The following is an 11,896-nucleotide window of genomic DNA, read 5'->3' as shown; positions in this document are numbered from 1 at the left end:
CATGTAGTTCTTTACTTCTTTATCATATTTATATAATTGTTCTTCAATTCAACAGGACAATTGACTAAAACTAAAAACACATAAAGATGGTGATTGGTGACTTACTAAAAGGCTCCAAGAAAACTTCACGTAAAAGGGCTCCAGGAAAGCTTCAAGCTAAAGTGTGTTGCATTTGTTTTCTGTTAGTTTCACGTAGGGTTTTTATAAGGAAGAGATAAATCCTAACGTGACTGTTTATGAGTCCTAACGTTTTTTTACTTAATAACAGAGTCCTAATTAACATATATGTTAATTTAAACAATGAAAGATGTATGAAAATAATGAAAAATGTATGAAAACAATGAAAAATGTATGCCTATTAATCTTTGATTACCTTGAAATTTTGTAACCATGAAAAATGTATGAAAATAATGTAATCTAACGGTAGATTTGTCAGAATTCACATCGAATTAAGAAATATATGGTTGGGTTCAAGTTATACCTAATATAACTCTAAAAAATGTTATACTACCCAATAACTTATTATTGAATTCATATTTTGCAAATCCAATCATTTGATTACATGTTCTATATGTTCTTAACATGCATGCCAATTTTCATGCCAATCAGATGTAATTTACCATTAAATCTTTAAATTCATTTTTTATGCGTTATTTTAAACTATAAAAACTTGAATTTAGACAATTGATTGATGACATGCCTATTAATCTTTGACCACCTTGAAATTTTGTAAGCATGAAAAATATATGAAGATAATGTAATCTAATGGTAGATTTATCAAAATTCACATTGAATTAAGAAATATAGGGTTAAGTTCCAGTTACACCTGACGTAACTCTAAAAACCGTTACACCATCCAATAACTTATTATTGAATTCATATTTTGAAAATTCAACCGTTGGATTACATGTTCTATATGGTCTTAACATGCATGCCAATTTTCATGCCAATCGGACGTAATTTACCTTTGATTTATAAACTCATCTTTTCTGCATTATTTTAAACTACAAAAACTTGAATTTAAACAATTGATTGATGACATGACAATTAATATTTCATCACCTTAAAATTTTATAAGCATGAAAAATATATGAAGATAATGTAATCTAACGATAGATATGTCAAAATTCACATCGAATTAAGAAATATAGAGTTGTGTTCAAGTTACACGTGATGTAACTCTAAAAAATATTACGTCATCCAATAACTTATTATTGAATTTATATTTTGAAAATCCAACCGTTGGATTACACGTTCTATATGGTCTTAACATGCATGCCATTTTTCATGCCAATTGGATGTAATTTACCATTTGATTTATAAACTCATTTTTTATGCATTATTTTAATGAGAAGAAATTTTTATTCACTTTTGAGAGAGAGAGAAAGAGTACAAAAGGCTAAAATTCTTGAATTTTAGGCTACCATTTTGAAGTTGAAAGTGCTATCATTTTTTTATGAGTACAGTTGTTTAGAAAATAAGGATAGACATTTCTTATATGGGATGTATATAAAAGACTTTTTTTTTAGACGGTAAACAAAAGGTTCATCTAAAGAATACAAAGTGCTATATGTTTATACATTTCTTTTTATTTTTCTTTGAATTTTAGAAAAAATTTTATCTCCAAAAAAAATTTAATATTTTAATGATTTTTTGTGAAGGTCAATCGTGACCTTCGCAAATAATTTAGTGTTAGTAAAGGCATATTTTTAACCCACACAAAAAATAAACTTTTTGCAAGGGATTTTTATTGTCCCTCGGAAATAATTTGGTGGGAATATTTCCCTCCAAAAATTTTGACATTTTAATGATTATTTGTGAAGATCGATTTTAACCCTCGCAAATAATTTAGTATTAGTGACGGCTTTTTTTAACTGTCACAAATAATACACTTTTTGCGAGAGATTTTTAATTATCCCTCGCAAATAATATGGAGGGAAAATTTCCCTCCAAAATATTTGTATTTGTGACGGCTATAACACATAATTGCGACAGTTTTTCTTGTTGGTCACAAATATTTCACATTTTATCAAGTATTTGCGAGGGTTTTATTTTGCCATCGCAAATAAGATTTTTTGAGAGGGCTTTTTGGGTCCGTCTAAAATTCTTGGTCGCTAATAGGCATTTTTTTTGTAGTGATATTTAGTTTGTATTAAACAAAAATAATTTTGTTTAAAAAAATAATAATGATAAGTTTGAGTTTAAGTTTAAGTTTAAGTTTGACTTATTAAAGTGATAGAGTATTGTGCTGACGTAAAAAATTGTGAGAGTTTTAGAGGCTTTGGTTATATGTATATAGATGATATAAATTATCTCCAATGATTGGCAGTCTTTCCTTGCTTATGTTAATATAAATTGTGTAATGCATAACGGCAGAGTAGCTAGAAGCAAGGTCTACAGGTTCTGTTGGTTAAAATGTAAAAAAATACTGGTATAATACAACTAGAAAGATGAAATACAGACTTCGAGCAAGTAAGTTCAAAGGGTGCTATGCTCGGATTTTTTTATGAGAAATGAGGTGCCAAAGCCTTGAATATGTATTTGGATGTCAACTAGATTCCAATGAGATAAGTATGTCAGAATAATTGATCCTCTTATCTTATCTTATCGTATGGGCAACAACAGTTATTTTCTAAATCTCATGAAGCTCTGTTTATTTGTTAAGAGTACTATAACAATCAACAGTCCATACATCTCATTCTCCATCAGAGACAACCCGGCGTTTAGGACTTGCAAACCTCTTGGTTTTCAATTTACTACAAATTTGTTTCCTCACGTTTCTTCCAACAGAGGAAGAGCGGAGTGACCACTATCTTCAATAACCATCCCGCAAAATCTAACAAGAAACCATGAAAGGATGTCTTTCTCAACCTTTTTGGTGTTGCTTCTTGCATATTTTATCGGCTCATCTTTTGGCCAACTTGAAGATAAAATGGTGACCACTTCTACTACACTTACACATCACATCATCAAGATCGCCTGCATCGTGAACTCTTTGCTTTTCTTCACTTAATTTTGGATTGGTTTTTCTTTCAAAATCACACCAGCATCATAACATCACGAAATAAAATATAGTGTCTTCGTTTTAATTGTTTTAGCTTGATGCATGATGAAGCTGAAATAGCAAAGCTTGGCATAAATCGTGAACTCCAGTGCTTCCACAAGGGAAATTTGATTCTTCAAGCTGGTTATACTTATCAGATCATAATTCATTTCGAACACCATGTATTGACAGCACACAATCATTGACGTCAGGACCATTATTATACAGGTGCCTCATTCAGTGACAGCATAGAAGAGATATGCACCACTTCCTATTTTTATTTATGGTATAACAGAAATTTCAGAAAAGAGTTTCGTACATCAACAACCAGCAGAAGATGAAAGCTTTAAAATCACATTTTTCTTATTATTGATATCTTGAAATAATACAATCCGTTCAGTATTCACTTGTATCCCATTAATTATCCAAGTTACAAAATCGGAGTATATGCAAGCTCTCGCTACTCCCCAAGTCCCCCAAAAAAAAAAAAAAAATTCAATTGTTTTTTGAAGTGTGTGGTGTGATAGAGATAGAGAGAAGTTTCAATACATTGTATAAATGTTTCCCTTTTAAATTTTATATCTTGAGAAATATAAATCTGACCTGTCCACTGTCGCCCTTGATATTGTCTGCAATCAGAAATCATTGCATTAGTTCTATCTAAACCAAGGATTTTTCCTCATATAAGTAGAAGCATCTTCTATCTAACAAGCTGATTCTCTCCTGATTTTGGAAGTTTAAGATTGTTGTTCCCAAAGACAATAAGGCTGAAGTAATGGCAACATGCCATTTGATCTCTTTCGCATGCAGCTGAACGCGATGAAACATGATGACAAAATCTGTTGATTTAGGTTTTATTTTTTCTTTCTTGTTTCACGAATACATCCTGGAAGGGGATTTGCATAAAAACTTTCCTCCAACTTTGGAAACTCTCCAGATTCCCTAAAGTACGGAGCTCCATCATGGTCTTCGTGAAGCTTTTTGACTTTGGAACTAGATTTCTTCCAGGATATTTTTCCTTCGTCAAGCTCATCAACAAGGTTTACAAAATGCATCCTGAATTCACAGAATGAAAATTTTATGTACTGCAAAATGCATCCTGAATTGACAGGAGTTATAGAGAATATAGGTTAGTACATTACTTGTCAGGATTGGTTGTCTTCTTAAAGTGCTCAAAGCGCCTATGACCTTGAACTGCCTTTGCCACATTGCCATCGTAAGTATAAACAAACACATCACTCTGGAGGGCAACAACATAATCTATACCAGCCAGCATGTTTTGGTGATTCTTGAAAGGACTCAGCTCATCCTCTCTGGAGAGAGTGGAATGGGAGAAGATTTAGGGGAAGTCATCCTTAAGATATTGCATAGTTCCGTTACCATAAGCTTCACCCGCTACCAAGTAAATCCTGGTGCTGGATGGAAAACCAAGCCCCCTAAGCAAAAGAGATGTCTCCCTAGAAGTCAATGGGCAGCCACCAAGCAACCTTCTTTCTGTCCCATTAATCTCTTTCTCCTTCCAGTGGCTGACTTCATACCCATCCTCCGTAGCTCCTCATCTTCTTCTACAGTCAAATTATCCTGCATCCTGTAAATGCAAGCATATCCTTCTCATAATAGAAAACAGAGGGTTGAATACGAATAATTAAAGCAGTTGGGACAACATAAATCAACCCCTAACCTTATTTACCATATCAGTATCTATCTATAATTCTTCCATAAGATCTTCATTTAACAAATAAGTAGGCCTAGAAATTGAACCAAGCACAAGAGTAAGTTGGTCCTACTATTATTTTGGAATTTGTTATTTCTGATTATCATTTATCTTATAGGATTGGATTAGTTTCGGAATTTCATTTTTAGTTTGAGTTCAGATAGGGACTAGATTTCATATCTTTTTAGATAGGGATAAGTTTTTAGATTATCTTTTGTTAAAAGTTTACGGGACATGGTCTTTTATTCCTAGAAGTTCGATGAAAAGGCTCCAGGTGCTGTTTTACTTGGTGGTTAGGTGGTGAAGCCTAAAGTTTTCAGGCTGCTCTTGGTGGTGAAGCCTAGACTGTCCTGCATCATCTAGTCTGAGCACCAATCCAAAGAAAACCACAATATACCAGGAATCCCACAAGTCAATTTTGGGCTCCCTTATTTGCATCGCGCATTCAGAGAAAAGTGATTCATAAGGCCCCCTTTTCAATAAAACCTAATATGAATCTTGAGCCTGGCCCAAGTTTGAAATCCCCTTTAGAGATTGCTTGCAGCTTTGATGAGAGCTCAGGACTAATGTCCTCCTCAGATAAAGCAACCCATTTTCTAAGGTGGATACTACAGTCTGAAAGATTTGCACTTTCTTTCGTCTTTGCCCCTTGCCTACTTTCTTCCCAAAATCATGCATTGGAAGGTTAAACACATCATTTCAAAATAATGCAAACAGGTATTTGAAAGCAAGTTTCACATTGATGCCATGGATTCCTATGATCAGTAGATTATAAATGTAATACTTTGGTCCCATTATGTTTCAATTTCTCTAAATCAAAATGGCATTGAAATCTAATGGTGGGATATATTTGTATACAGTTCAAGAGGAAGTTTAACATCAAATTTTAAGGGGGGAAAAGAAAAGATCTTCTTTTTTTATAATTAAGAGGGAAAGAAAAAATCAACAATCAAGTTAGAGAAACCTGCACAAAAAATAAAAATCAGCACCCATTTAATCAGCATATGACTCGTGCCAATCAAAACTAAAAAAAGCAGGAAAAAGAAATCAGTCTCAGAATTTGAAAGAAAGAGAATTATCAAAACTTGCCTCAAATGAAAAGCAAGATATGGGCCTCCATTCTGTCGCATTATAGAAACTAAGGAGTTTCCATATGCTTCTATTGGAGCCGCATATTTTAATGCCTCGTAATTTACACGGCGCCTCAGCTTCTGTATGGAACTTGGGATCTCGTTGTTAGCAAGCCGAGAATCAGTATGGGTTAAATAGATTACTTTGTGCTGCTTCAAAAGTGGGAGAACCTCGGTCTTATAATAAGTAACCTGACTAAATGAATACAAGTAACTGACTTTGATTAATCTCCAAAAAGGTAATAGTGAAGTGAGATGCACAGCATGTAATGTCGGAATTATATATGTTGAAGCACCTAGCTCATTTATGCATAGAACGGATTGTGCTGGAAGCTAAAGTGACCTGATTTGTCACTTATTGCCACATGATTTATATTGCATGGAGGACATACTATCCCGTTCTTACAGGAAACCTGGTATTTTATTATTATAATTTTTTTTAATTTGATAATTCAATGGTTGCAAAGGAGGAGGGAAAATATGAAGACATTTTTTTTAGAATCATCAGTAGGTGCCAATTGAGCTGCAAGTAAAGATGCATGAGTTTGTTTGACCTCAGACCAGGATATTGGTGTTTTGTTGAAGGGCTCAATCCCAGCATAAGAATCTGGCAATCTCTCAACTATGTGAATATCGCATCCTTCAAAGTCTCAATGAAGTTTTGCCAATCAAACAGATCCTTAAAGCCACTGCAAACATATATCCATTTTATATATATCAACATGTTCAATTTAGTTTTCAAATGTTAGTATATTTACTTATTGATTTATATACAGTTTTTTAAAGTTTCTTTTTTTTTTTTTAAGGTAAAATTTTACTTTCACCTGCTTTTAGTAAATAAAAAAATTATGAAAAATAAATCTAATCGGGCATTATTTGCACTTACTAATATATATTGCTAATCGGGTTCAACAAATTAACAAACAATTTTGTTAACCAAATTATAGCAAGCAAGTATTATAGTGTAGTTATTGATTCATTGTTAAATTACCGATTCTCCCAAAAACTTAAACTATTAGAAAATTGTGAATTTAATCACTTAACCATAAGTCTAACATTCATATATAGTTTAAAAAAGCAATCTATAATATATCTTCCATGACCAAACACAAGGTACATACAATAATAATAATAATAATAATAAGTCTTTTTCGTTCCAAAATTTTGCAATTGAATAGAGAAATATGTACAATACCTTTAAGTGTTGTTTCTTGGGTTTCATTCTTAAAATTCAACCATGTGTTTACTTAACTAAAAAATACGCTTTTATTTCAAAAAAAAAAAAGTTATATAACAAAATTTTAAAATGAAAATCTAAAGAACAGCACTAAAATAGTATATCTAATTAAAATAAGTTTGATCCATTCCTCAATGAAAATTACCATAAAATGAAAGAACTTAGAAATTAAGTATTCACTGCAGAGAGTCTTCCCCGTGGGAAGAGGGGCATTCCTAACATCCACACAAATTTTGCTTGGCTGCAATTCATCAAAGTCAGAAAGGCTTGCAGAGAGACTCCTTTTCAGCTGTCAAAACGTCTTCTTATGCCGTCTTTTGCACCCTTTACCACTTGCTCGTGGACCACATCTTGATATTTTCTTCAATCTCCACTGTTTATGGAAATTTCTTACGGACTTCACTCCCTGACTAAGCTAGTTCCTACTTAATCTTATCCGATAGACTATAAAATAACATGCTTTTGGTCAATTATATACTGTAGTATTTCAAATAATACGTACTGAGGAGTCTTTTTATTTTTATTTATTTTCTCCAATCGGACATTAATTAATTAAGCTATTGTAAGGAAGGAAGAGTAATGCAAATTGATTTTGAGGATATTTCCAATTTGATGAATTGGCTACATTGCCACCATACATTAATTATCTCTACTCCAATTAAAGTTATTGCGTGCAAGCTAGAGCTTTGTTATGTAAAACACAAGCATACACAGCTAATTCATTTCAGCTCCGTTTGGATTGCGTTTCACATTCACGTGTCTGCATTTGTCTTTTTTTTTTTTTTTTTTTTTTTTTTATAGCTTTTTTAGTAGATTTTGTGCACTGTTCACAGGACTCACAAACCTCTTTTTTCAACAAAATTTTCATTAAAAATAGGTCTTGCAGAACTATTCACATTTTAGTTTTTAACAAATAAGCGATATCCAAACTCACATTTTATGTGAAAAATATGATTTTCTTCCCTTGGGAGGGATTAAGTGTGATACTATATGTGTATTTAGTTTAGCACTTTTTCTTAGTAGGCGTAAGTGGACTTTTGCCTATTTTCACAAATTAATTAATTAAGCAAAAAACTAATCCAAATCTGCATGCTTCTTTGTTTCCGATGATCACAACTCTAAATTAATTTCACCCCAAAATCTTAGTCGTGTGATCAGTTTTTCTCAATCACATTTTTCCACTTTCAATAATTAAGATATATATATATATATTTTTTTTTTTTTTTCCAGAAAAAAATGTTTTATATAATGCATATAATTAAGTGTTATTTGCTACAACTGATTTTCAACATTTTGAAATTTTAGATTAATTTTAAAAGTAATTCCTAAAAGAAGTGAATTTAGAAAACATGTACCACGGTAGATGCGAAAGATACATCAAACAAAAAGGGACTTCTTGTTGTTTTGTGGAAAAAGATAACAACAGACATGGAACACAGCTAGCTCAATATCTGTCTGTTTTTTTCCTATAGTTGCCCGTGAAGTCCTGCATGGGCGTATCCAAATCAACGAATTACTACGCCCAAAAAATATCCATATATCCAAAGTTCTATATAATTGACACCAAGACCACCTTCCTTCAAACACACTTTGAAAGCTAAAAATAAACGTAGGCTTATCTAATATTTGTGAGGATGATACTTCCCTTATTCTTCATTTTTTGTCTCTTCAGCAGCTCCCATGCTGCTGTGCAAGACTTCTGTGTCGGTGACCTCACGGCTCCTCAAGGCCCTGCAGGCTACTCTTGCAAGGACCCTTCAAAGGTCACAGTGAATGATTTTGTTTTCTCTGGCCTAGGCATTCCTGGTAACACCTCAAATCTTATTAAAGCCGCGGTGACTCCAGCATTCGCTGCGCAATTTCCTGCTGTCAATGGCCTTGGAATTTCTTTTGCTCGTTTAGACTTGGCACCTGGCGGAGTTGTGCCATTTCACACACATCCTGGAGGTTCAGAAATCTTAATTGTTGTGCAAGGAAAAATCTGTGCCGGGTTTGTTTCGTCAGCTAACACTGTTTACTTTAAATCCCTTAAGAAGGGTGACATTATGGTTTTCCCTCAAGGATTACTTCACTTCCAAATAAATGCAGGAGGGTCTGTGGCTATTGCATTTGTTAGCTTCAGTAGTTCAAGCCCAGGTCTCCAAATTCTGGACTATGCTTTGTTTGGAAACAATTTACCTACTGAATTGGTAGCAGCAACTACTTTCCTTGACACAGCTCAGATTAAAAAGCTTAAAGGTGTTCTTGGTGGAACTGGTTAAGGTCTTCGGAGATCATCTACCAATAAAAATGTTTCCAGAGATTCTCTTAATTAATTTTTTTTTTTTTTCCTTTGTTTGTGCTCATTCCCATGGTTTCTTTGTCATGACTGAGAAGGCCTGTAAGAGTATGCTTCTTCAAGTCAGTAGCAGTTTCTAGCTAGCTAGGTTTATTAGAGTCTTGTGAGTGAGTGGTTTTTGTGTTGCTTTTGGAACTTTGATTGTAGACTTTTAATGAGTGCATTTATGACTAGTATGCGAGCCAACATTCCGTTGATGGCAAATGCATATGCCTTTGACGAAGCAAGATAAAATAAATGCTTGATATTTATTTTGTGTTCCAAATGGGATATACTTATCCCACAAGCTCTAAGATAGTAGGTGGCAATTTCTGTTCCAAATTGCTTAATAAGTATATTAACAATAAAATTCTGTAGGGAGAGACCATTAAAATCATCATAGTAGGAATGTGGAGATGATTATTCTACATGAGGAATTGCATTTGAAATCTGAAATTATCCACCATCAAATTCGATAACCTTATCAACTACTTTTGTATGGTCCAAACTTCTTGAAGGGTCACGTATTCCAAGAGTCATTCCCTTGCAACTTTTATTTAGAATCATAAGTACTGCTTCAACGAGCTCAAGAGATAAGCAGGGACAAAATCCAATCATGATTAATTTGATCACAACCCATTCTAATCCAAACTCTTTCGAGGTAACCCCATTAAGAGCATGTCAACATAAACAGACAACCCCAACTTGACACGATCTACCATTCTATTCCAAGCAACCTTAAACCACAACACACCTTCACTAAAATGACCCTCATCTGCTTTCTAAATAACTTTCTTATAGACACAAATTTTTTGATTAACTTATTAAGATGACAAGCCATGATTAAAATGATAGACAATTAATTTCACGTTGACAACCCAGATCTGCCAATAATGGTGGTTGTAAATTCTGTGATTTGTATCCCTTTTTGTGACACACATCAGCATGTCACTTTCTTCTCACAAAGGCAGGGGTACTCCTACTCGAATATTGCTATTTTAATGACAAAAAATATGTATCAAAGTTGCACAGACCAAGAACAACAGATCGGCCCCAAACTGCAAGTCCACTCATTGAATAGTCTCCGCCCATCTCAATCCACTAGCCGAATTGAGTGGAGGTGGCCGAACACACAAGTCAAGTACCCCAACACATGCTGTGATCAAAAAATGATGCCTTGGGGGAATCCGCTCACCAAGCAATAATTAGTGCCAGGCACGAGTTACTAGAAGATCATACCAACAGCAGAAAGTGGGTCCTCTCTGACTAGTGATATGATATAGAGGGACCCATTGACATAAGGAATATCCTCTTATCATGACTACCCTATTGAGAGATGGGTATAAATAGAGGAGGAGATGTAGGAAAAAAAGGGGTTGGAAATTTTGGGAAAAAGAGAGACACGAGAGTAGTGAGGAAAAACACATCCCGAGAAGAAGGAAATCATACTTGGATTTTAGAGAAAAGGCTCAGCTACATAGTAGCCACCTCGGCTAAGCTAAAAAGTAGAGAATTAAGTGCCAAAGTAACATTAAGAGTCCGTTTGAATACAGTTAAAAACTGAAAACTGAAAATTGAAAAACACTGTAGCAAAATAATTTTTAAATATGTGAATAGTACCGTGAGACCTATTTTTAATGAAAAAATTATTAAAAATTGAGATTTGTCGGTCCCATGACTAAAAAGTTACTAAAACATTGTGTAAAAGGTATTGAAAAGTTTATTAAAATAATTTTTAAATGCTGAACAGTTGATTAAAGTGCTGACAAGTTGCTGAGGTGTGCAATTAGTTTTGTACCAAAGTCAACAATCACAGCACAACTGAGAAAGGAAAAAAAAAAAAAAAAAGGCTGAAACGCGTTTGCGTCCAAACGTGGACGCAAAACGCACAAACCAAACATACACTAAATCTCCATCAGTGACCTAAAGAAACACTTCTTAGACCTCTCATTATGGAATAAGCCCAACCCAGAGTATAAGTAAATTAGGGGTTCAGGCCCAAAAGCCCAAGATTGTTAGGAATGGATCACCACAAAAGTGATTTCTTACTTAATCTTTTTTTCAAGTACTAGTATACTACCCACAAGTATTTGTTCTTATTCAAGCATGTGTTACAATACATTCCATCATCCAATCATCATGCATTTAAAATTTCATATGCATAACAATATAATCACAAAAAATGATACAAATTTAGTTGTAAAAGATAAATTCTCAAATACTACATGTATTAATCTCACATAGACATGCACCATATAATATTTAACGTTGTTATTATTATTTAACTAGTGAAAATCTTGTGTGTTGCACAGCTTTAATCATGAATTTTCTTTATATATATATATATATATATATATTTTTTTTTTTTTGAAAAATAATAACTACGTGAGTTATTATTATATAATTTTAAAACTCGTTTCTAACTAAATGAATGAATATTATTATATAAAATACA

At 33.3% G+C, this 11,896-nt stretch overlaps 1 protein-coding gene and 1 pseudogene across 1 annotated transcript; one reads left to right on the top strand and one right to left on the bottom strand.

The window, feature by feature from the left end:
- Positions 1-3,381: 3,381 nt before the first annotated feature.
- Positions 3,382-6,488, bottom strand: LOC112039788 (O-fucosyltransferase 35-like; annotated as a pseudogene).
- Positions 6,489-8,697: 2,209 nt separating this feature from the next.
- On the top strand, positions 8,698-9,558 carry LOC112039831 (auxin-binding protein ABP19a). The gene has a single exon (XM_024072741.2). The coding sequence runs from the start codon at positions 8,759-8,761 to the stop codon at positions 9,383-9,385; it is 627 nt and encodes a 208-aa protein (XP_023928509.1). The 5' UTR covers positions 8,698-8,758; the 3' UTR covers positions 9,386-9,558.
- The last annotated feature ends 2,338 nt before the right edge of the window (positions 9,559-11,896 follow it).

The sequence above is a fragment of the Quercus suber genome, unplaced genomic scaffold, assembly GCF_002906115.3.
Source record: "Quercus suber isolate HL8 unplaced genomic scaffold, Cork oak 2.0 scaffold_30, whole genome shotgun sequence".
NCBI lineage: Eukaryota > Viridiplantae > Streptophyta > Magnoliopsida > Fagales > Fagaceae > Quercus > Quercus suber.
This window is presented reverse-complemented; position numbering and strand designations above follow the sequence as displayed.

Coding starts and splice junctions, on each gene's coding strand:
- LOC112039831 (XM_024072741.2), top strand. CDS start 8,759: ATGATACTTCCCTTATTCTTCATTTTTTGTCTCTTCAGCAGCTCCCAT.